Source organism: Pituophis catenifer, unplaced genomic scaffold (assembly GCF_029215685.1).
Source record: "Pituophis catenifer annectens isolate HBS135680 unplaced genomic scaffold, rPitCat1.0.hap2 SCAF_7, whole genome shotgun sequence".
Lineage (NCBI taxonomy): Eukaryota > Metazoa > Chordata > Lepidosauria > Squamata > Colubridae > Pituophis > Pituophis catenifer.
Window position 1 is genome coordinate 25,814 of NW_027256887.1, and position 25,814 is coordinate 51,627.

The 25,814-nt window shown below is 41.1% G+C and overlaps 1 protein-coding gene across 1 annotated transcript in view; it reads right to left on the reverse strand.

Moving 5' to 3' along the window:
• The window catches only part of PCLO (piccolo presynaptic cytomatrix protein), a 104,995-nt gene that overhangs the window by 12,185 nt on the left and 66,996 nt on the right, over window positions 1-25,814 (reverse strand). Inside the window, exons 10-20 of the mRNA XM_070947118.1 lie at window positions 24,551-24,676; window positions 17,549-17,657; window positions 16,733-16,800; window positions 16,082-16,293; window positions 15,368-15,418; window positions 13,732-13,862; window positions 12,791-12,817; window positions 11,317-11,410; window positions 7,974-8,045; window positions 2,237-2,417; window positions 377-571 (exon numbers count right to left, since the gene is read on the reverse strand). Coding sequence (XP_070803219.1) covers window positions 377-571; window positions 2,237-2,417; window positions 7,974-8,045; window positions 11,317-11,410; window positions 12,791-12,817; window positions 13,732-13,862; window positions 15,368-15,418; window positions 16,082-16,293; window positions 16,733-16,800; window positions 17,549-17,657; window positions 24,551-24,676 — 1,266 coding nt within the window. The remainder of the gene's footprint in view (window positions 1-376; window positions 572-2,236; window positions 2,418-7,973; window positions 8,046-11,316; window positions 11,411-12,790; window positions 12,818-13,731; window positions 13,863-15,367; window positions 15,419-16,081; window positions 16,294-16,732; window positions 16,801-17,548; window positions 17,658-24,550; window positions 24,677-25,814) is intronic.

Below are 25,814 nucleotides of genomic sequence, written 5' to 3' on the forward strand. Positions count from 1 at the left end.
AAAACAAAGTATATAATATTTAAATTAGTTGAGGCATTTAGTGACACCAAGGGAACAAAACACAATAAACCTTTCCCATAAGAAGTGCAGGATTGTGACATACTGAGCAAATGGGAAACATGCTGGAAAAACAACCAGTTTAGTGGCATTGTATATATATATATATATCAGTAGAAAAGGAGGCTATCTTGTATTTCTATGTATTTACAGACAAACAGACAGAATACTGAACAGGTGAAATGCACAATGTGCCAGAGCGGAAAGGAAAGGCCAGCAGCAGGGAAGATGGGCAAGCAGGAAGATGGGAGAAGGGTGGGAGAAGGCCACAGATGAGAATTAAGCTGCCATGCTGAGGAATTTTATTTGTGTCTTTTACTTGGTTGGAGGCGGAGCTGTTGGACAGCGGCTTCAGCAGCAGCGATGGCTGCCCCAGCATCTTCAAGGTGAGTTTGAGTGACACTGGTTTTGCTTTGGCTGCGAGATGGTCCATGAGAGCGCAGGTGTCCCTCGGAGGAAGATTTGGAACTTCCTGGGCTGCTGTGGGACTTCTCAATGGTGGGCATCTGCATATCTGGCCAAGAATTGTGGGGGGAAAAATACAGTATATTAACCTTCACCCACCTCAGAGCCCTAGAGTGATTATGTATGCAATAGAACGTCTTCTACTCCATCACCCCTCAACTGAAAACCACAGGTGGGGTCTTCTCATCTTACCTTGCTATGTTGTTGAGAATAAGAAGCAGAGAATAATGTCCAACCCTAATCTTCCATAGACCCCAAAGAAACAAACTCCTGCCCCCATGTCCACCTGCTACCTGCACATTCTGGACCTTTGCTTGCAAACACCCCAGGGGTTCCTAAGAGGAGGAGATTCAAAGCTACAAGGCCACCTTCTTCCTCAAAGGTATGAAGCTAAGGTGGGGAAATGGATGACTCTTCTACTACTGTAGTTTCCCCTACTTTGCACCTAGCTCCAAAGCAAATCGGCTCAGTTATCTAACAGTCACTGTTATGGGTTCACATAATCTGGAGAGCTTTTAAACTGCAAAGCCTTTATGTGGCAGTGTTCCTGGTAATTTTATCATGTTTTCAACTGATTAAGCTGATTAACATGATTAAGGGGCGTGCATAAATGCACCAGCATGCCTACTGTCCCTGTCCTAATATTCCTTTTTTTTTAAAAAAAAAATTGATTTAAATGCCGCCCTTCTCCGGAGACTCAGGGCGGCTTACAATGCGTTAAGCAATAGCCTTCATACTTTTGTATATTTATACAAAGTCAGCTTATTGCCCCCCATAATCTGGGTCCTCATTTTGCCTACCTTAGAAAGGATGGAAGGCTGAGTCAAACTTGAGCCTGGTGAGATTTGAACTTGCAGTAATTGCAGGCAGCAGATGTAAGTGGATGTTAATTAGTCTGCTGAGCCACCAGAGCTTTTTACTTACTCTTTTCATGTATTCAAATTATGTTTATACTTTTACCTGTTATCTTATATATTCTTGACAAATAAACATGATTATGATTATGATTCAGTCACTTTAATCACTTTGTCCTGTGGCAATTCTCACCTATAAAATGAGACACTGCTACTATTGCTATTTTGAAGCTGAGAATGACTGATGCAAGGCAATACACGAGTTCCTGCCAGGGATTAATTTAGAAATGAGACCTTCTTGAAACCAAACATAACTCTTCTGGGGCTTAGCTTTACTCCCTGAATACCTCATGGAGAGAACAGGCTGGAAACTGTATCGGCAGAAATGGAGGTCGCCTTCTATTAATTCCCCATCACTTCCAAAGTGAACATGGGATGTGTTTCTTTGCTTCCTTTTTAAAGTCTCCTTTCCCCCATCCTACGGTCCCCAGCGCCTCCCTCTCTTTGGGTGAACGCACTTTAGTGGGCTGCAAGGCAACTCTGCCATCCATTGGCTGCTTGGCAAAGGAGGGGCCAAATTGCTCATGAGGGGCTCCAATAGGTTCCGAAGAAGCGATGGGCTCAAAACCTGGCAGAAACATTCCCCCCCCTCCTTTTAACTATGAGTGCTCTCTCTGGACTTAAAAATATCTTAAGGCTATTTCTCCATCATGCTTAAGAAGTGAAATAATTTCCTGGGTAGGGCAGAGGATCCACTGTGCTTCATATCTGATTTCACATCAAATGGTCCATAAAGCCAGAGGTTATCAAGAGAACCTACCCTGCTGTCCACAAAGAGGGGTGGTTGGTGGAAGTCTTACCTTTTGATGGGTCAGGAAAAATACCATGACTTCTGCTCTTGATGACTGATGGTTTCGGAGACGGTTGGCTACTCTGCCCTGAGTGGGATCTCCCGTGGTCAATGCTTTCACTCTGCTCCTTCAGAGCGTACCAGTGGGGAGTGTTATCCAGGGGAGAGGCACCGGAGAGTTCAATTAGGACCTAGGCAGTGACAGAAAGAGAGCAAACCTCCAGTTCTGTAAAAGCAAAACTATTCTGAGTGCACTGAATCTCAACACTCACTCCAAGCCCGTTTTATACAACATTCCCCTTCAGATGATTGTTCAGAATTTGTGTGCAAGGTCTTTATTTCAGGAAATTAGAAATTAAATTGTGTTAGAAAAGAAGGCTGTCTGTTATGGGGAGGAAAAGAAAGAAAGAGAGAAGTATTTTCTCTAGAATTTCACCTTCTTTAAAAATGAGATTTTTTAAAATAAAAAAATTACTTTGTAAAACATCTTTCATATCAGTTTGCTTTTTATTTGGGCTCAGGATAAAACCAATCATACCTGCAACATACAGGAGTGGCAATTTATATATTTTAAAAAGTAAATAAAATATAAATAGTTCATAATTTGTAGTAATGATCAAACATTCTACATTCTAGGTATAAATTAAAGTTATTATTGGGATAGAAAGACACATTGTACCTTTACAGGGAGGATATCTTAGAAGACTGACACCCACCATGAAGAGGTGGCACGGCCACGAACACGAAGCCAAACAACAGCAACACAGCTCACCAGCTCAAATCCCCCTGCTACTCAGACTAACCCGAGCACAACGAAGCCCCCACCTAAACAGAACACACACCCATCCAATCAGAGCACAGCCAACCCCCCATCCAATCAGAGCACAGCCAAACCCCCAACCAATCAGTACACATCTCCACCCAATCAGAACACAGCCAAGCTCCCACCCAATCAGTTCACACCCTCACTGGCAGTTAAAAGGAAGAAACAGCTGCGATCACACACATTGCTCCTAGAAGCATGAAGCCGAAAACACCAGTCTGAAGATGACGAATGAGACTTCGTCGAAACATTGCCAAGACACCTCCAATTTTACGCGGGAGAAAACCCGAATAACCAAAGATATATATATATATATATATATAGATAGATAGATAGATAGATAGATAGATAGATAGATAGATAGATAGATATAGATATAGATATAGATATAGATATATAGATATATAGATATATAGATATATAGATATAGATACACACACACACACACACACACACACACACACACACATATATATGTGTAAAATATATAAACACACATATATATATATATATGATTTCTGAGGTTTTCGCGGGTGTTTGTATGTAGGTCTTTGGTTATTTGGGTTTTGTTGTGGCTGTGTTCTGATTGGGTTGAGGTGTGTTCTGATTGGTTGGGGGCTTGGCTGTGCTCTGATTGGATGGGGGGTTGGCTGTGCTCTGATTGGATGGGGGTGTGTTTTGTTTGGGTGGGGACTTGGTTGTGCTCAGGTTAGTCTGAGTTGCAGGGGTATTTGAGCTGGTGAGCTGCGTTGCTGTTGTTTGGCTTCGCGTTTGTGGTCGTGCCACATCTTCATGGTGGGTGTCAGTTTGCTTCATGTATGGATTGGAGGGGTTTAAAGTGACTAATGATGCAGCTGTGGACTGGCTTCTGGTTTGTAGTCGTGCCTCATCGGTGTTGATTTGGATTTGCTTTTTGTGTGGATGTGTGGTGGTGACATCCTGTGTGGTTTTTGTGAGTGTGGGTCTGGTGTCATTCTTAGTATTAGGGACTCGTTTGTCAATAAGGGTGGGTTTCCAAATGGCTGGTAGGCGGGAGGTATCATCTCGTTTATTCATGCTGTATGGGCGTTTTTCTATCTCGATGGCTTCTCTGATTATTCTGTTGTTAAAGTGTTCAGTTTGGGCGATAGTTCTGGTCTTTTTAAAGTCAATATCATGTCCTGTGGCTTTAAGGTGTTGGACCAGGGAAGAAGTTGGTTCCTCTTTTCTGACTGAGTTCTTGTGTTCTTCTATGCGTGCACTTATTCATCTGTTGGTTTGTCCGATGTATGTGGTGGGGCAGGCGGTGCATGGGATTTCATATACTCCTTGATTTTCTAACTCAATTTTGTCTTTGGGGTTTCTTAGGATGGTGGATATTTTTCGGTTTGTGCAGAATGCTGTCTTGATGTTATGTTTGTGGAGGATCTTGCTGATTCTGTCTGTGGTGCCTTTTATGCATGGGAGGAGGGCTTTGCCGTTTTCTTGTTTTCTGTCTTGGATTTTAGTGGGGGTTTCTTTTTGGATTAGGTTGGTAATCTTATTTCTTTGGAATCCGTTGGATGCTAGTACGTTGGTGAGAGTGTGTAGTTTGGTTTTTAGGTGTTGTTCGTCAGCTAAGCGTTTTGTTCATCTCCAGATTTCATTCATTCGGATCTCGGATGTCTTCTGCTTCTGTTCCCTTTATTTTTTTGAGCAGTGTATATCTGTCTCTCTTCCAAATCTAGGAAGCAGTTTTAGATAACTCAATAGGCAATTGAGTTGTCTAAAACTGCTTCGTAGATTTGGAAGAGAGACAGTATTGTGTAGTGGTTAATGGTGCTGAAGTAGAAACTGGGAGACCATAACCTTGCCTTAAGCATGAAACCTGGCTGGGTGATTTTGAGTCAATCGTTCTCTCTCTCAGCACAACTCATCTCACAGGGTTGTCAGGAAAATGGGTGCAGTATCTGTAACCCCCCTCCTCCCAAGTTGTATAAAATAAAGGGTCAACACATCAATGATTTCAGCCTTCACCATATTGCAGTTATTGTACTTGTATTTTTATATATTATATTTCATTTAAATTTTTGGAAAAACATGAATGTTTATGTTTTAAATCTATGGCAGATCCTAAGAGCTAGGAGAAGGTTACCCAGGATGTATGAGTGGAAAATGTTGTTATGATACTTGAGCAATGAGAGACGTCTGAACTTGTAAATTGCAGGGAAAACCAGGGGATGAACAAATAAGGGTAAAATGGATAGTGGCAAAACAACAAATTAAAACTATGAATTTTGGAGAGAAATTTACTAAAATGATAACATCAACATATCAGAACCAAAAAGCATGTATTTTGATAAACAGGGATCCAACAAAATTTTTTGGAATAAATAAAGGAGTAAGGCAGGGATGTCCTCTATCACCCCTACTTTTTATTTTAACTTTGGAAAACCTGCTAATTAGAATTAGGGCAAACAAAGAAATACAAGGATTAAAGATTAAGAGAGAGGAGTACAAGGTCCAAGCTTTTGTGGACAACCTGGTCTTCTTCATAGAAGATCCAACAGAAACAACCCTGAAATTACTAAAAGAGATTGAAAAATTTGGAAAAGTAGCAGGCCTAAAAGTTAATAAAGAAAAGACAAATATGATAACAAACAATATGACAACAAAACAAGTAGAGAAATTAGTAAAAGATTCAGGATTACAGGCAGTTAAAAAAGTGAAATATCTGGGGATAAATCTGACAGCTAGAACTACAACAATAAAACAAGATAATTATGAACCTTTAGTCCAGAAAATAAAAGAGGATTTAGAGAAATGGGGGAAATTAAGACTCTCTTTGTTGGGGAGGATAGCAGCAATAAAATCCTTTATTTTATTTATTCTCCTTTATTTATTCCAAACAATTCCAATAAAACTGGACAAGAAATTCTTTGATAATTTGGATAAAATAACCACAAAATTCATGTGGGAAGGGAAAAAATCAAGAATAAAACTAAATATATTGCAAAACGATAAAATTAGAGGCGGATTTGGTTTCCCAGCATGGCAAAAATATTATAAGGCTGCAAGCTTATTATGGATCAAGGAATGGATAACCTTGGATAATCAAAGGCTGTTAAACTTGGAAGGACATGACTTGATGAAGGGATGGCATGCCTTTATTTGGAACACCGGGAATAAAATATATCAACAACCAACTATTAGGAAATCTTTAATCAACACATGGCAACAAATCAAACACTACATGAAAATTCCCAGCTGGCTATCAACAATAGAAGCAATAACCCACCTCAATATATTATCAAAACAAAAAATATTAAGATATAGAGAAATATTAGCTAGGCAGGGGAAACTGAAAACTAGGGAAGAACTAAAGGAACAAGGAATAGTAATAGACTGGTGGCCATACTCACAAATAAAGACAAGATATAGGAAGGATCAGGAGGAGGGAGGAATAGATTTAAAACAAAATCGACTGGACAAATTATTAGAATCCAAAGAAGGGAAATTAATTTTGAAAATTTATAAATATTTACTTGAATATGATTTGGCAGAAGAATTGGTTAAAGGGCAGATGATAGCGTGAGCGAGGAACATTGGGCACAGTATACAACTAGAAGAATGGGAAAGAGCGTGGGAAAACAATTATAGCATGACAAAATCGGTAGCTTACAAAGAAAATCACTATAAGATGTGGTATTGATGGTATCTGGCCCCCGCAAGGTTAGCAAAAATGTACCCAAATGTAAATCCGACCTGTTGGAAATGCAAAAAAGCACAGGGAACTTTTTATCACGCTTGGTGGCTCTGCCCAGAAATTAAGAAATATTGGAACAAGATAAAAACATGGATAACAGAAACAACATATTATGAAATTGAATTAGAACCCGAAATTTTTTTATTAGGCATGATTAAAAACAACATTAGAAATGATATAAAATATTTAATACTTCACATAATAATGACGGCTAGATTAGCGGTAGCACAGCTTTGGAAAACAAATCGATTGCCAACCGATCAGGAGCTAATACAAAAGATATACACATGCGCAGAAATGGACAAATTAACTTTAGAGTTACAGGATAAGGAGGACTCAAAATATTTTACAATATGGAATAGATGGTACCAGTGGATAAACCAGAGGAAGGCAAATGGGTAGAGATGAAATTTAGAGGAAATTAACATAATTAAAAACTGCACTGTCAGATAGATAGAAAATGAAATATGTCACTGTAGGTTTGTATATATGTATATATAATAATAGAAATTAGTTAGTAGTTGAAGTTGTGTATTGTATATGTAAATTTGTTTCTTGATTAAGAGAAACTTGTATGTTTTAAATGTTTTTTAAGAATGAATAAAGTTTTGTTGTTGTTGTTTTTTAAAAAAAGATCCTGCTTCATTTCTCAGATGCAACTTCATAACTCATTCCAAAAAATTAAAATGTTTCAGTAATGCTTAGAAGAATCTTCCCTAGGATCAGAAAATAAGAATGACTGGAACTGGGGTTGGGATGACAAGCTTCAGGAAAAGCCAAACTGCAGGATTGATGGGGAGCTGAAAGGCACCCCAAAAAGAAACAGTGGCAAACGATCTCTTTATTTTTGGCATGAAAATGACATGGAGGGAGGTCTTAAACTCAAACTCAATGGAAATCATATTTTGCTTATAACTTTACAGCCTAATGCTAATTCAGTTTTTTAAAAGAAATAAAGGTTAATTGCTATGATGGTTTTGTTAATGTATAGTTAAACCCTAATAGGTGGGTTTAAGCCAAAAACAATAACATCCATGATTTCCTAAATGGATGAATGTCACAAGACATTACTGTGCATCTGTCCCTGTCATGGGGCCTCTATCTAGACAAACATTTCTTGGGATTTAAAAAAAGTATCATGTGATTGTATTGTCATTGGAAAGGGAAAATTAGAAAAATTAAGGAAAATAGCAAACTTACTTCACCCAAGAAGTCATTAGAGGAGAATCTATCATAATCCCAGACACTGACTTCCAGAGTTTTCTTCTTCAGCTGCAAAAGATAATAAATTTTAGTTCCCATTGTGCAATTCACACCCAGCCCACAAAATATGCTCCACTGAATAATACCTTCTTGTACCCTCTATGCATTGGCAAGGTGACCACTCAGCAATCATTATCTTCACATTGACCTGGGAGTGGGAGGGAGATCTTTGGAATGAATTCTGAGTGACGGAGCTTTGACCAGGGGCATCCCATAATAGACTATATGAGTGGCTATCTGGAATGGTGTAAGAAGTAGTCTTGCTCTTGAGCGTAATTGGCTAAGGACCTTGGACAGATGGCTCTGTCACCTCTTTCTTAGTGTCTTACATTTTTTTTTTGAAGGTGAAAGCAAATGTAGTTCATAAGGGTATCATGGCATAACTGACATTTTAATTTAAAGACCTGATTGAAAGGTGTTTTGATCCAATGAATCCATGAAATTGAATATTCAATTTAAATAAAACACTTTTAAATCAATCTGGTGGTTTATTAGCTTTCTATACATTTGTAACCCACTTTTTATCCAATCAAATTGACAGAATCAACTTCATTAAACTTGACCATTTCTTCAGATCAAATTGATATACTGTATTTTGATTTGAACTGATTTGTTGAATTGATCAGTCAGTCTGGATCTTGAATTACTGGCATGTGCATAATTTATTTATTTATTTATTTATTTATTTATTTATTTATTTATTTATTTATTTATTTATTTATTTATTTATTTATTTATTTATTAAATTTCTATACTGCCCTTCTCCCTGAGGACTCAGGGAGGTGTACAGCCAGAATTAAAAAAACATGCAGTACAAATATTAAAAAACAATTAAAAGATATATAAATTTGGCCCAATTAAAACTCACTACCAATTAAAACATTTAAAACATTTAAAAATTTCTTCTTAAGCCAGCCCGGCTTGCTTGAAAAGATGGTTTTAAGGGCACGACGGAAGGCACTGAGGTCTTGGATTCTCCTTATCTCTGGGGGCAGCTGATTCCAGAGGGTAGGTGCCCCCACAGAGAAGGCCCTTCCCCTGGGGGTCACCAGCCCGCACTGTTTGGCTGATGGCACCCCGAGGAGGCCCTCTCTGTGGGAGCGCACGGGTCGATGGGAGGTCGTTGGTAGCAGCAGGCGGTCTCGAAGATAACTAGGCCCTATGCCATGGAGCGCTTTAAAGGTGATAACCAACTCCTTGAAGCGCACCCGGAAGACCACCAGGAGCCAGTGCAGCTCGCGCAGGAGCGGTGTTACATGGGATCGCCATGCTGCTCCCGTCACTACCCGCGCTGCTGCATTCTGGACCAGCTGGAGCCTCCGGGTGCTCCTCAAGGGGAGCCCCATGTAGAGAGCGTTGCAGTAGTCAAGGCGAGAGGTGACGAGGGCATGAGTGACTGTGCACAGGGAATCCCGATCAAGAAAGGGCCACAACTGGCGAATCAGGCGAACCTGACAAAAGGTCCCCCTGGTTACAGCCGTCAGATGTTCCTCCAAAGACAGCTGCATATCCAGGAGGACTCCCAGATTGCGAGCCCTCTCTGTGGGGGCCAACGACTCGCCCCCAATAGTCAGTGATGGAGTCAACTGACTATATCGGGATGCCGGGAGCCACAGCCACTCAGTCTTGAAAGGGTTGAGCTTGAGCCTGTTCCTCCCCATCCAGATCCGCACAGCCTCCAGGCACTGGGACATCACTTCAAGGGCATCGTTGGGATGGCCTGGGGTGGAGATGTACAGCTGGGTGTCATCAGCGTACTGGTGGTATCTCACCCCAAAGCCACGGATGATCTCACCCAGCGGCTTCACATAAATGTTGAACAGAAAGGGCGAGAGGACCGATCCCTGCGGCACTCCACAAATGAGAGGCCTCGAGGTCGACCTCTGCCCCCCTGCCAACACAAACTGCGACCGGTCGGAGAGAAAGGAGGAGAACCACCGTAACACGGTGATTGATAATATTGATAATTGATAATTGTCCCACTAATATATACTACTATGATCCAGAACAATTCTCTACATTTTCCTGAGCACGGGAAGTTAAAGCATTTGCTTTTCATTTAACTTGGTTTTCCATTTATCTATTTATTTACTGATCTTCCTCATCTATAAAAGCCAGACAGATTCTACCAAAGGGTAAGCAGAGCAACCAGAAGAAATGCGGAATGTCTGTCACTGACTCTCAGAGGGATATGTCCAGATTCAAAGGAAGAAGAGATCAGACAATTGTGCCGTGACACACCATTTTCTTCTTTCACAGGCTGCCTTGCAAAGAAGCAAAGAACTCCCCAAATGAATGGGGTGAGATGTGAGATTTTTCCTGATGAACAACTGAAAATGACTTTCTTATCATTTGCTTCTTATCCTGTCTTCTTGGACCACTCTGTCCCCTATTCTGTACCTGTACCTGACAGGTTTCTGAACAATTTAAGATGGTTATTATGTGTTCCTGTAGATAAATATACCTGACATATCTGACTGTTCCAGATACACTCTTGCTAGAAAAAGCATGTACCTTTTTTGGCTGCTCATCTCTGAAAATATTCTGGTTGGCCAATATCTTTCAACTTGACACAATGTCCTGTGAGCAGAGTGCGGCCAATGCCAAGAAAAGAGGAACAACAACTTTTCCACCCAGTTTTTTCCCCCTTTCTTTTTCCTCCCCTCCCAATTTTTCTACCCATCCCATTTGTGCCACCTGTGTCAATTTGACCCCTTTTTGGCATTCCTGTTAAAAGGAGAATTCGTGCAGCACATTTCTGTGTATGAAAATGATTTGTGGGTACACAAATTTTATAGATTTTATAGGAAGTATATGAAACTGATGAATTATTTTTCATAAATAGGATTCTTTATTTGATAGATAATTATAATCAGTAATTATTAATTCAATTAGTTCCATCTCTTTTGGTCTGAGCAATTCCCAGTTTAAAATGTGGCAAACTGAGAAATCAACAAAACTAGTTTTACACAGAATTGGCAATTTTTGGCGGACAAGATAGCAAGTTGGGCGTTGCATTTTGATTTAAATCTGTGGCTATCATTTATCTTCATCCACACTTCCTTTGGGAAAGGTGGCTGCCTCCAGTTCAAGACCATCTTCTTTCAGAGTAAAAAAAGAAAAAAAAGGGGGGGGGAATTTTCCCCTCTCGGCTATCTGTCTGAGCACAGTGGAATGGACAAACAACATGTGGTCAGGACATAGGGGAAGTTATTTTGGAAACAGTTTCACTCTTGACATGCTCTTATCTCAGGAACAAAAAACTCCTTTAGCCACAGACCTGTTCGATGAAGATGCTTTTATAAATAACCGTCTGGTTCCATTCAGGATTCAAGCTTTTCTGTATGTATTTTGTCTTTCTCTTGTTCTCAACGCTGAAGTGAAGGAACATAACATAACATCACTTTCATGGGTCTCCTATTGTTCCAATTTATAAACAGTTTTAACACATCTGATGATTAAACTTTCAGGGTCCTATTGTCAAATGACATTAGATGGCATTTAATTTCATTGTACAAGGTGCAATGATAATAAAGTAAACTACAACTACAAGTAGATCTGTTTCAGCGTAAATGATAATCTTCTATTGAGCATTTATTTTAATTACTTTTTATGATTATGCATATTTTGCAGGGCATTATTGCTTTCATGAATATAGCCTCTGAACTGAAATTATTGTATAATTTTAAAGCTAAATCATCCCTTCTCATATAGAAAATAATACAGTAATTTCTAATAAATTAGCTCAGTTATAAAAATATTGGTTTCTTTAGGCAGATTAATTTTATCAGAGAAGTGCAGAAGTGATAAATCAGATACAGCAGGTAAGCAAACAGCTAAATCTGAATGTGCTACGTAATTAGTGTCACTATATAGTGTATATATATGGTGTGAGGGACCTTTGCAAGCATGCAGTATAAAACATTTTTTATGCCCAAAGCGCTTGGAGTGTTTTCGCAGGATCCCAAAACAGCTGTCTTAGTCTCTGAGGTTGATGGATCAAGAGGGAGGCTTTGCTTATCAAGTGATTTACTAAGATCTATCCAAATACCTAACAATTGAAAAAAGTGCAATTAAAATTGAGCTCTATTTGGATACTAACTCATATAGCAAGAATCCCATAAACCCGAAGGAAACTGATATAAAATGGAAAACTACAATTTATGCATAAAAATGATTTTTCAGTACAGTATTTGCATTTGCTAGCAAGCAATTCATGTTAGAGAAACAGAACTATTTTTTTTTGTTCCCGATGTTTTCTCAGGGAAGTTCAAGGTCTGCTTTTGCCAGATAGATTGTGTTGATCCTCCGGTTGTGACAGGAACCGTCTTTTCACCCAAGCTTGGCTTTGTGGGCTGAGAGAGAGTATGAGTGGCCCAGGACCATCCAGCCTGTTTACAGGCTTAAGGTGGGACTAGAACTCACCATCACCTGGTTCCTAGTCTGATGCCTTACCGGACATAGGCTCTCAGAATAATTATTAATTGACAGTGCATTGTTATTTCTGCATATATCCAAATAGTTGTGATCTTTCACAATTAATCCAGTAATGGTAGCATAAAATGCTGCTGAGTCAATTTGTGGTCTATTATAAATTTTTCACCTCTGGCCATCAATAACCAGATCAGCTGTTTTTGGACGGAAAGGCAGTTTTCTTTCCTGCTTTATAAATCACTGGAATTCTGGGCAGGTGAGTACACACAGTATGGGTATTTTCATGCACAGAGCATCAGTTAAAGAATAAAGGGCTCTACCTTGCATTCTGGACAACCATGACTTGGCTGAAAACCCGGTGAAGAAACAAGGCATTGAAAAGCAGTAGAAAGGGATACAGGAAGCAAAAGATTAGGAACATAAAGAGATAAAACATAATGCCAACCATATATCAAAAGCGGTTCAAAATTGAGGAAAGAAGAAATGTTACACAGACTAGGCACATCATAATAGAATTCACACACACGCACACACACACACACACACACACACACACACAAACACACACTGAACCTCACCTCCCCCATAACAGCATTAGCAATTTAGGTCTATAAGATCTCAATCATAGATAAATACTATAATATCACAGTGCAGAATTATGATTCATGAATTCATCTTTTCTTTGAAGATTTTATTTCTGGTTTGGAACAAACTGTCATATCTGAGAATGAGAAACTGATAGCTGATCAGAATGTTGAATTGTAGCTTGATTCTGGTTTAACTGGTCTATGGCTAAAACAAATTCCAATGTCCCATTGTCAGAGAGAAAAGGAACTTGCAGTTTTTTCACGCTGGGAGCAGATTTGATTTGAACTTTTCTCTCTCACAGGAAGGACAGGAAAGAACCTACCTCAAAGCATCCTTATGAGGTCTCAGGGTCTAATAACAGCCCACCTCATCAGGTCGAATATATTGTGTCATCTTGCAGAAAATGTACAGATTAGAGAATTCCTGATGTTAATTCTCTTCATTAATTGTAATGCAACCTGTGGCTGACCTTGGGGGACGAGGAAAAGAGGTGCTACTTAGGAAACAATCAGACAAGAGAGGGATTAACAAGACTGACAACCAAACTTCCTGGAAAAATCATTCAATAGGCTTCCCTTGAAGCTAGAAATGCTGATTAAGTGGTCATGAAAGGAGTCTCTAAAAATAGAAAAACAGAGAATTGTTGCATTGGTGAAATTGTCCCTCCACTCACCCCCTTCCCGGTAGAAGATAAACTTTGACAAAAGGGTCAGAATAACCATTGTTGTCACGGGGAGCGAGATTTCTTGCTTGAAGGACATGAATAATCAAATTGCCAAGTTGCTTGTCGTAGTTGATTTGAAGCTAAAGAGAACATTAATTCATGTTAGTTATTTCTGAACTGCTTCTGAAAATAAAGTTGTTTTAAAATTATATGTTTACAACTTTTTTCCCCATTATGCCCTGATAGCTAGCATAACTGATGAAAATTCTAAGCTTCCTTTAAAGTATCTCAGAAGAAATTCACTTCAAGCAAATGAGCTCTAAAAAGAAAGAAAAATGGAAATAAGTATATAAGCATACTTGCAAAAATGGACTCTTTATGTGGACTTTCTTATTGCCATCTTTGGGGATTATTTTAGTTTCCAAATTTGGCCTACACCGTGGTTATCTCTTTGTAGTCTCTCAACCAAGTAGTAGGTCCCCAACCCTCCCGTCCGTGAACCAGTACCAGTCCGTGGCCTGTTGGGAACTGGGCTGTGCAAGCAAAGGGCGAGTGTGCAAAGCTCCAATGGTGTGCATGAAACCATCTCCTCCTCCCCCTGCAGCCACTGCTGGTCCATGGAGCCAGAAAAGTTGGGGACCCTTGGCAGAGCGTATTTCAATTAATTCTGGGGATGAGGAGAGGTTGACTGAGTGCTGCCATCTGCTGGGCACAAAAGGTGAAATCTCTCTCAAGTCGGGCTCATCTCCAGAAGATGGAGGTGCCAACGCAAGTGATTCCAAAGATTTATTTTTAGTTTCCAGCCTGACTGTCCATCTGAATAGTAACCAGCTTTACCAATACAGAGAGGTGGCAACAGCAATTATAGGCAGTGGATCACGAAATGCTTTGCACAATTAAAAAGTCAGCCCTTATAGAGTGTTCCAGTTTGCTGTCCACTGTCCTTGCTATTCCAGAAGTTTGGCCTGACTCTACTGAGAAAATGGAGTCAGCAAAGCTCCTGTGGTGCAAACAGCCCATTCTTTTATTTCTGGGTCCATTCTAAGAGTTTGAATCCAGAAACCTACTCTTTAGAATGATAAAGGACCTACAGGCTGGGTGGCATTCAGTGAGGATTTTTTAAACTTTGCTCTTTATCACATGCACTATTAATTTATATTCACTTATAAACTGTATGAATATATGCTGAGATTTATTATACCCTTATGGAACAGAGTTGGGGCAGGAACAACAGTCCTCTGGGAAGGAATGAAATAGAACTAAGTACATATTTCCTTTGATCCCAATTATGAAAAATACCAGATTGGTTCCTATTACAGGCACAGGAATAGAATCTGGTCAACAGTGAAGCAGCCTTCTGCAATATCATCATCATCATCATCATCATCATCATCATCATCATCATCACCATCATCCTCAGTCTAACCACATCCTATTTCTCTGGCTCAGGCAACCCCCCCCCCCCATTTGCAGTGTGGCTTAAAAAGGTGCAACAAAAAGCATGTTTACTGAATAACCCAATTAATGTATCAAATTGTTCTATCACTGCATTGTTACCTTATCCCAAAGTACAAACCACAAAGATTAATTTCATACTTTTTGACAACAAAGGTAAATGGTAAACAACTTAATATGAGGTTGTTACCTGGATTTCTCCGGTTATGGGATGGGGACCCCCCTTTGAGACTTCAGCAGGCTGTCATTTAAAAACAAATAAACCAGCACTAGTTGTTATTTGTCTCTCTTTACAACTGTATTAGAATTATCACAGCATTCTTAAATTTATACAGTTAAGATTAATGAACCATTCACTTGATGGCTTAAAAATTCAAAGCTGAAATGAAACTTTGTAAAAAGATGATATTTCCTGCAGTAATTGATTTTAATACCTTGTCTCAAAGGTGACTTATTTATTAATAATTCTAGATTGATATATGCCATAATTTATTTTATAAAAAGAACCTAAAAACTTCTGAATCTCTGTTATCAGAGTACAATATTAAATTAGTGTTTCTGCCTATACAAATACATCCAAAGCTTGGGCCTGGGTAAGTAGAGTGTCTTACACTTTACTTATTTATTCAATGTACCCGTATACATCCTGTCCTGTTTTCCCAGTGTTCAAAGTGGTTCACATGGGACTCCCCCTTCATTTTATCCCTCCGCCCCCCTCAAGGGTCACCTGCTGTCCGTTTGTGTGTGGACAATGCCTGTGAGCACAGTGAGAGGACATCTCCAAAGTGGTCACTTAGGAATGAGTCCTCCTAATGCTTCTTCTTCCCCACTTGGTTGATCATACAGAAACAAAAGAGCTCTCACCCCACCATCTCTTCCTTCCCAGGGTGAAGCGCCTTCTTACCTTGCTGCTGTGCCGTTTCTTGCTCACCGAAGGGGACCCAGGCTGCCCAGGGCTGGGGACAGAGCTGGAGGTGGCCGATGCTGTCCCCGAGTGCCCGTGGGACCCCTTCTCCATGGCTGAAGAGGCCATCAGGGGAGCCTGCTGCAGAGAAACCTTTTGCAGCTCTGCAGCCAGTTGCTTAGGATCAACTCCTGGGGATTTCATTTTATCCACTGCAAACACAAGAATTCATAGTCAGTTTTGCACACAACAACACTATCCTGTCTACCTAAAGTTTGCTCAGTTTTTATACAACAATAGGAGGAAACAAACTGGAAAATATCCAGAAAAAAATCCAGAATATTAAATCAAATAAATATTGGAATTTCACACTTTGGGTTCCAGATAAACTATCTCTGGGAAGATAGACTAGGAACCAAGCTGGGACGCCTGGATCAATCCATCTGAGGAGAAAAGATGGAACTTTCCTGCACCAAATTATTCCCACTTGAAACATTTTGTAGTTCTCTAAGGAAAGGAAAAACAGTGCACTCTTGGGATCTTCCGCCTTTTCCTCCGCACTTGCCACAAACTCAAAAGCTACAGGTTGTATAAGGGCAGCCAAATCCTTCCCACCTCAGTTTGTCTCTCATGTTAGATGCTGTCATTTACCCGTCTTTCCTGGCTCAAGTAATTCCAGATGTTGGGAATTCTCGCCATCTGGCAGCATGCTGACATTCCTGAAAGGAGGAACAACAAACCTAAGACAAAAAGAACCCTGTCCGGATCCACAATGATCATAATTGGATAGATCAATAAGATGAAGCAGCTGCAGAACGTGGCTACCTTAAGTAGCTCTGGGATGCTCTGCAATCTGAGAATGACCCTGAGGACAAACTTATGAATGGAAGAAATGTAGTTTACACCAAAATACATACACTTTACACAATATCCAGATGAGTAATCACCTGTGCATGTGTTAAACTTCCCCCCCAGTATTATGAATCACAGAGTGCTTTACAATCACCTATCTTTGAACCATATTCTTGTACTTGTAGATCTAGTAGATTTCCACCAGTTTGTTGAAGAACTTATGAGTTCGCTGAAATCTGAATCCAGAACTCTTTTATCTAAGTGTATGCTACGAACCCATTTAGTTTAAACGTTGCCAAAGAATTTTTTTTCAGAAATGGTGGTTGATTATTTTGTAATTCAGAATGAGTCAATATGTTCTCTGATATTAATATTGTTTTGACACTTCTATCTCAAGTGGGATGCAGAGTTTCTAGCCCAGGTTCATTAATTCCATTCCTTTTTATATCAGTTTACTATAAGGAATAAGGAAATATTTCTTTAATACTTAAAATTACATTCATTTTCTTTTCATATCAAATATTATAAAATGCAGTTTGCAACTTAACAACTGTGAATCAAGAAACCATGAGAAGCCAAAACATAATGGAAACAGGAAGATGAAGAAAAACTCACAGTCTTACACATATTTCAGCTTCCCCACTCTGCAGGCCGATAATGCTCTGGACCTCTTCATAGCTCTTGCCCGTCAGAGAAAAGCCATTCCACTCCAGCACCTGCATGCCTAGGAAAGTGGGCACAAGGCAAGTTTGGGGATCAGCACCACAAATTCTACCCGAAGCAAAGTCCCTCAGCTATGTGTAGCATAAATGCAACTGGCATCTGATTTGATAGGATCAAAACCTTTTCACTGCATACAAATCATGCTAATTTTACATTTTACTTACCTTGTTATTTTGTTTCCAAACTTCATGGAAAATTTCTGCCTCACAAATAAACTGAATAAAGAGGGAAAGGGGAAAAGCAAATTGAGGGAGGAAGAGCTAGCACGATGTGGCATCAGGAGTCATTGGGACCAACATGGGCTTTTCTGTGGTGGGAAAAATCTAAATGGAGGCAGAGGCTCAAACCAGAATGTGGGTGTAAGTTTCATGATATTAAAAACCAGCACAGCCAAATGAATATTTCCCACTTATTTTTTCTTTCTTGCCAATTATTTCCTACATACACTGATCTCTTTTCATCAGGACCAGCTGTCTAAACAGAGTAGACTTCTATTCCACACTGAGTAGACCAAACTTTTCTTGAATTCTGTCAGGACTAGAATTCCTGTTCTGGCTGAATGTGAAGGGAAGCCACATCACACATGCCTATCTCTTCCAACCTAAACTCTTCCCAGTTTTATCACTCAAAACCAGAAGCATACATGGTAAGACTGACCCTAGTTTTTATATGGGCAGTATTCAAACATGCACAACCCACACATAAAACAAAATGCAAAGTCCTGTTACACTGTAACAGTGTTACAGGTAGTAGAATAAAAGATTTTACAATACCTTAGTACAGGAATTGGAAGTATATGAGATGGAAAAGGATGTTCTAGTAAGGTAAAGGAGTTTGTAGACAGAGGAAGTAATTGGGTTGAAAAAAACCTACCATGCTATAATACGAATTCCATAATATCTATTTAATGTGGCATCCTAAACTGGCCTCACTAATCAGTCAAATATGCAAAATTATGAGCCCAAACCTGTTAGCCTTTTGTAAGATCTTGGAAACTTGATTTTGTACCCAGCCTGGAGAATAAGACTGGTGAAGATTGCAAGATGTCTACAGTTTCTCAAAAGTCTTGCTGTTTCTTAATTTTCCTCATAATTGAACAAAGGACAAGGAAATCAACCCTCCTAACCAAGTTGATCCTAACCAAGAAGAAAAATTGACTGAAGAAATAAAAGCATGGAGAACAATTGGCTGATCTTAGGGTTCCAGATGCTACAGAATAAGAAACTGAAGCATAGACAGACAGACAGACAGACAGACAGACAGACAGACAGACAGACAGACACACACACACACACACACACACACACACACACACAAACACACACACATGCAAGGAGAGATGATTTCAACAACTTTAGAGATGTACTTGGTGAGACTTCATGGAAATCTCGAGGTCCAATGGAGGACAAGGTTGGGAACTTAAAAAAAAAAGAAATACTGGAAATATTCCATTCCAATAAGAAAAAAAACAATGCAGAGCAACATAGAAATGAACGGTGGCTATACAAGGATCATTTGAACTGACAGTTAAACTGAAAATATATAGGAAAAAGAAGATGGGTTTAATTGTTAGCGAGGTGTATCCTGTAGTGAGGTGTATCTACAGAAAAAGTTTCCAGGCTGAAGTTCAGCTGCCTTAGTTTTAGTTCCTGTCCTGATATTTAGGTCAGGAACTACAGGTGACCAAACCTTAAGATCACTCTACCACCCTGGTAGAGACATGGGTGGAATGCATCTTAACTAGCAGCTGTTTAAAATCTCCACGCAAAACCAAATCTCTCTCTCTCCCTCACATACACACAGATTAAATTACATGTTGGGAAAAACCAGAATTCTTGAGCTGCTTTCACTTACACAAATAATATTCTGTTTAACGGGTCATATGTTTGTTTTGAAAACCTGGTTAATGAATACATAAAACATGGTGAAACATTCATAATAATGGGTGGCAGATATTGCTTAGAGAAGAATGCTAATGATGGTTCTGTATTTCGGAGCAGATTGCAGCAGCCCAAATATAAGATGACCAGGGCAGGAGTGGCTTAGTGCAGGGATCCAGGAAAGAGTTCCCATCCCCCTACATCTGAGAGACTGTTTTAAAAGTTTACATAAAATAAGTAGGATTTCTCAGAGAGATACTTCACATTCTTAGCGATTCATGGTTCCATAAAGATAGATCTAGCTGTGGATTTGTTTCTTATCTTTTAGATCAGATGTTCCCAGCTGTGGTCTAGGAAACACTAGGGTTTAGTAACAGTGCTACAGGCTGCCTCTGATATGCATACCAAAATGTTTGTTTTCAAGTGGCCAAATTTTTGCAAGAGTCTGATGTTCTAGTATAAGTATCCTAATATAAATTAGGCAAAATTTGGTGATCTCAAGAGATTGCAGCAATAGACACCTCTGGTAGCTGAACTTCTGCCATGCTGCTTTTACTACCATGTGGCTGACCTATGGCTGATATGCTGTTTCTCAGCAAGGTTCTTCGTGGAGCTACGGCTGGTGCAGAAGGCAATCATATGGACAGTTTTACGGGCCCCTATGAGGGTCCATGTGAAACCATTTCTATGTGAACTTCATTGGTTGCCCATTGGCTTCCAGGTCCAATTCAAGGTGTTCGTTATGATTTTAATTTTCCTAGGCAAGTTTGATAAATAATATAGTGGGGTCTTCCAGTTTTCTCTGCTGTGCTTTAGTAACCTTTTCTAAAGCATGTCCGGGTCACAAATGATTAGTTTAAGATATCTAATATATGACAGGTTGACATTTTTAAAATTTTCAGAAGAGGTTCTCAGAAATAGACTGTCGGGGACATTATCTCCATTTACAAAATGAACGTCACGGTGGACACATCTAGTTATTAAGAATTTATTTACCAATTTACCATTTTTAATTATTTAAGAAAATTATGGGCCCTACCTGAATATATTACTGTGCAGAATGTTTCACATTTTATTGACTGATTGATTGATTGATTGATTGATTGGATTTGTATGCCACCCTTCTCCCGAAGGACTCAGGGCGGCTCACAACAAAAAGAAACAGAGAATACAAAAGTTAAAAGACAAATTAAAACAGAATATCCAATAAATAAAGTTAAACGTGGGAATACCAATTCAAATTTAAGATTTAAGAATTTAAAAAGCTACAAAATCAGTTTAAAGTCAACCCAGGCCCGCCCGTTGGAAGAGCCAGGTCTTCAAGGCCCGGTGGAAGGTTCGGAGGTCGGGGATTATCCAGAGCTCCAGGGGTAACGTATTCCAGAGGGTAGGGGCTCCCACAGAGAAGGCTCTCCCCCTAGGGGTCACCAGTCAACATTGTCTAGCCGAAGATACCCTGAGGAGGCCAACTCTGTGGGCACAAACTGGGCGATGGAAGGCTACTGGTGGCAGGAGGTGGTCTCGCAAGTACTCTGGTCCTAGGCCACGTAGGGCTTTAAATGTGATCACCAGCACCTTGAATTGCACTCGGAAGACAACCGGAAGCCAATGCAGACCGCGAAGGAGTGATGTAACATGGGAGTACCAAGGCACCCCCATGACAACCCACGCAGCCGCATTCTGCACCAGTTGAAGTCTCTGAGTGCTCCTCATTTTAATATATATATATATATATATATATATATATATATATATATATATATATATATATATATATATATATATATATTTAAAATGTTAGACGACAGATGAGGCAATTGGCCTCGAAAGATATCTACAAGCATACTGATATCTGAGACCCCATGAAAATTGTACTGCTGGCTTAGAAATGATGAGACCCTGAATTCCAGTCCTTCCTTAGGCATAAAAACCAGATGGGTGACTTTGGGCCAGTCACTCTGTCTTTCAGCCCAACCCACCTCAAAGGGTGGTAATTGTAGGGAAATACGAAGCAGGAGTATTAGGTATACTTGCACCAAATGTATATTTCAAAAGACACGATTATAACAATAACACCACCACCACCACCACCACCACCACCATCAAACATCCACATCAGGGGTGAAATTCAACCAGATTGGGCGAACCGGTAAGGATGATTTGAATTGGTTCACCAAACCGGTAAAAATCACCCCTGGTTGGCCACACTCACGCCCGCCTGCCCGCTCCCCCCTCCTGGCTGCTTGTTCGCTCCTCCCAGCCACTCGCTCGCCCCTTCCATCTGCTCGCTCACCCCTTCCCTCCACTTGCCCCACCTGCCCATCCCGCCCTACCATGTTTCCCCAAAAATAAGACCTTGTCTTATATTTTTTAGAACCCCAAAATAAGGGCTTGGCCTTATTATTGGGGGGTCTTATTATTTTGGGGGTGCAGGAGGTGGCCACCTCATGGCTGCTGCTGTGTTGCGCTGCTGTGGCAGCGCAACATAGCTGCTCATCAACTGTTCGCTGGGCCAACCAAAGGTGGGATTCTCCCTGGCATTCTTGGCACTCATCCACCTCCCATCCATCCATCCATCCATCCATCCCCCTTGCCTGCAAACTCCTGTCCTGCTCCCGCCTCTCCGCTGGGTGACCCCGGCAGCCCCAGATGCCCAAAGTTTGTGCTCGCCCAGCTCCCTTTTCCACAGCACCCGGCTCTTTATCCAGGGAAGTGGCATGTGGGGCGAGGGAGAAGCAAGAGGCGGGAACGGGGTGGGAGTTTGCAAGCAACCGCTTCCCCTTTCCCTTTTCTCCCAAAAGCGCTCCTCGGGCACAGCCACTTTTGCAGCAAAAGACTTGCGCCTCGTGCCGGCCTTCCGAAGGGTACTGTAGCAGCAACTATCCACATTTTTTAAACCCTTATTTTGTCCTGACTGTATTGGGCCACATGGGTGCAGAAGTGGCTGCAATCGATGGCAAAAGTGGCTGCGCTTGCTGGAGGTGCTGACCAGAGCAGCACCCATGAGACAGCTGTTCCATGGACGGAATTCCCTGCTGTGACTGTCACCATTAGGTAAGTAATGTGCGAGGCAAGTGGGGTGCGTTTCTTGGCCTCCGGCTTCTTTTGCAGCTGCAACTGGCTGCAAAAGTGGCTGCGCTTGCTGGAGACGGCGGCCTGAGAGGCACCCATGAATTAGCTGTTTTGTGAATGGTGGCCTGAGCAGCTCAGTTGATCTGATTAAGAGGCCGAGAAGCCCAGAGGTGACCGGGGAAGGGAAGGGCTGCCTCCTGTACTGGCCACATCCACCCCTTCACTAGGGCTTATTTTGGGGGGAGGGCGTATATTTACGCCCACCCCAAAAATCAGGCTTGGCCTTATTTTCGGGACATGTCGTATTTTTGGGAAAACACAGTATATATGTTGCCTTCACCACGCGGCCCAGCTAATCGCCTCGCCAGTCACCTCACCCACTCAGCTCACCAAAGGTAAGCAATGCATGCCACTTGTTCGCCCCTCGCCTTGGGTTGGGGGCTGGGGCCCAGAGACAGGCCATTCTCCGAGGCCCCGGAGCTGCTGCTTTCTTGCTGCCCGCCTCGACTGAGTCGGGGAATGCACCATTCCCCAGCTCCGGCCTTGCCCGGAGCCGCTGCCCACTTGCTGCCCACTGCCCATCTCCCTTCGCCACATGACATGTCCTTACCTTCCTCCTGTGGCTGGCTGTCCGGGAAGGCAAGCCAGGGCTGAGCCATTGCTACTGGGCTCCCTGCCAGCCTGCATCTTGCCCCCCTTGTCATGAGATGCCTGCAGCCGCAGCCTCTTTTTTTCGGTGTGCTTGGAGGTGTTTCTTGCACCAAAAGAGGCAGCGGCTGCAGGCTTCTTGCAGCAAAAATTACCAGAGCCGCTGTGCTTCTTTAACATGCTGCCACCATCGCCGCCCTGTTCCATGTGCCAGCTGCGCATGCGCACACTGTTTATTTATTCATTCGTCATATATTAGCAGCAGGCAACAGTGTGCTCGTGAGTGGCTGGCGTATGGAACAGGGCGGCGATGGCTATGGCGCGTTTAAGAAGCGGAGTGGCTCTGGTAATTTTTGCTGCAAGAAGCCTGCAGCTGCTGCATCTTTCGGCACAAGAAGCGCCTCCAGGCCCACCGAAAAAAAGAGGCTGCAGCTGCAGGAATCTCGCAACAAGGGAAAATAGGTAGAATAGAAATTTTTTTTTTTCCTACCGGGTTCTGTGGGAATGGCTTGGTGGTGGGTGGTCATGTGACTGAGTGGGCGTGGTGAGTTGGCCATGCCCACTCAGTCACAGGACCCCACCACCACCAAGCCACGCCCACAGAACCAGTAGGGAAAAATTTTGAATTTCACCACAGAGCTACATCTGCCTATTCCAGGTGTTTGGAAAGGACTTGATAGTTTGTCAAAAATGGCAGATCCAGTCTAAACATCTTGTTGACTGTGTAATGAACCAATAGTAATAGTACAAAATTTGGGTCCTTGGGAAGGATTAGATCAGTGGTTCTCAACCTGTGGGTCGGGACCCCTTTGGGGGTCGAACGACCCATTCACAGGGGTTGCCTAAGACCATCCGAAAACACATATTTTCAATGGTCAATGGAATAATTTTATGGTTGGGGGTCACCACAACATGAGGAACTGTATTAAAGGGTCACGGCATTAGGAAGGTTGAGACCCACTGGATTAGATAGTTGGATGAAAATGCCAAATCCAGTCTGAACTCCTGGATGATTGTATACACAACCATAATATAACAATAATAGCTAATTTTCCCAATAGTTCCAGAGACTCCAAAAGTCTATAAAAGAGGTTGGCTCCCTTGAAAAAAACATGACTTACCATGATTTTCTTATCTTTATTTGGGAAATTTCTCCATCTGACTCTGTTTTTGCTGCTTGACCTATTTCTTTCCACTTATTCATCAGGTCTTCCTAGATTTTCCCTTGAGGATAATCCTCTTTCCACATGCATACTGATCAGCACCAATGAAGACAAAGAACTGATCACTGTACCTTCCATAAGTTTCCCTGTTTGCTCAGCATTTCCACCTGGTAGGATCCTTGCAATGTAAGCACCAATTTCTCCATTGGTTCCAGGAATTTCTTTTCCACCTACAACTCGAATCCCAAGTCCATTGCCTGCATTTAAAAAAGAAAGCACAAGGTAATTTTTAAAATATAGGAATAAAAACAGTAAAGTAATTAATAAGAAAGCTATAGTTTTGGTTTTTTTTGCTGTAGCTGTTCAATTCTATATTTTTTCATTCAGAAATATTACTTTTGTTCCCAGCCAGATAATATAACTTGAGTTCCAGGAAAATTGACAGGAAAGACAGATCAAATTTGTTTTTATCATGTGATTAAATCAATCAATCAAAAGACTTGATTTTATGAAGGGAACTGAACAAGATAAGAATGGAATAAACTCTGTGTATGTATTTTTGCATATCATGAAAAATACCCTGTAAACTCAAAAGAAATGAAGAGGCAACTCTGTTAGAATAGGAGAAAGCTGGTGAGACAGGAAGAATGAAAAACATTTCTCTCTGCAAATCTCAGAAAAGCAATAATGTATATAGCAAGTTAGGGAAATAAGTTAGTTTCCATTTAATGCTAAAGCCACAGTGGTGATAGGCAGACAGGATGATTGTTTCTTCACAGGAATGCAAATTTAGCATTATATATTTGTGGCCTGAGATCAAAGCAATACATGAAAAGGCAGTCCAATAATCATTCTGCCAGGAAATCTCACGTGGGCATCAACACAGCCTTTCTTTTCACAAGAAAGAAAGAAAATGTGCCGGAATGACTCAGGCTGATCACACCTGCTCCAGCGCTGGCTGCCAGTGGAGGCAGCCGGGACAAAGAGCTCCAGTCCCAAAGACAATAATTCTGACATTCTGTTCCTCAACGCCTTGGACTCCAGAAAACGTCCAGGGCAAGCATTTTCTGTTCCTGGGGAACAAGAGGCTAATTTTAGAAAGAACAAGCAAAGTGGCTGTTTACTGTTTCCATTTGGGAGTGGGGGGGGGCAGCATTTTCCAGAGTGCTTTGCCATTATTTTCTTCCTACAGGTGTGTGAGAGAGAGGCACCCTAGCAAGGCCATTGAGTGGTCCAGTGAATGGCTGAAGAATATGTTAATGTACAGAGATATATTTATGGGGAAATTCTTTAGTATAAAGGCTACCAATACCTGGAATTTGACTATGCTTGAAGAATTATGGTCGTGCTAGACTTGGGATCTTGCTAAGAGATATGTTTTAAGAGATGAGAAAA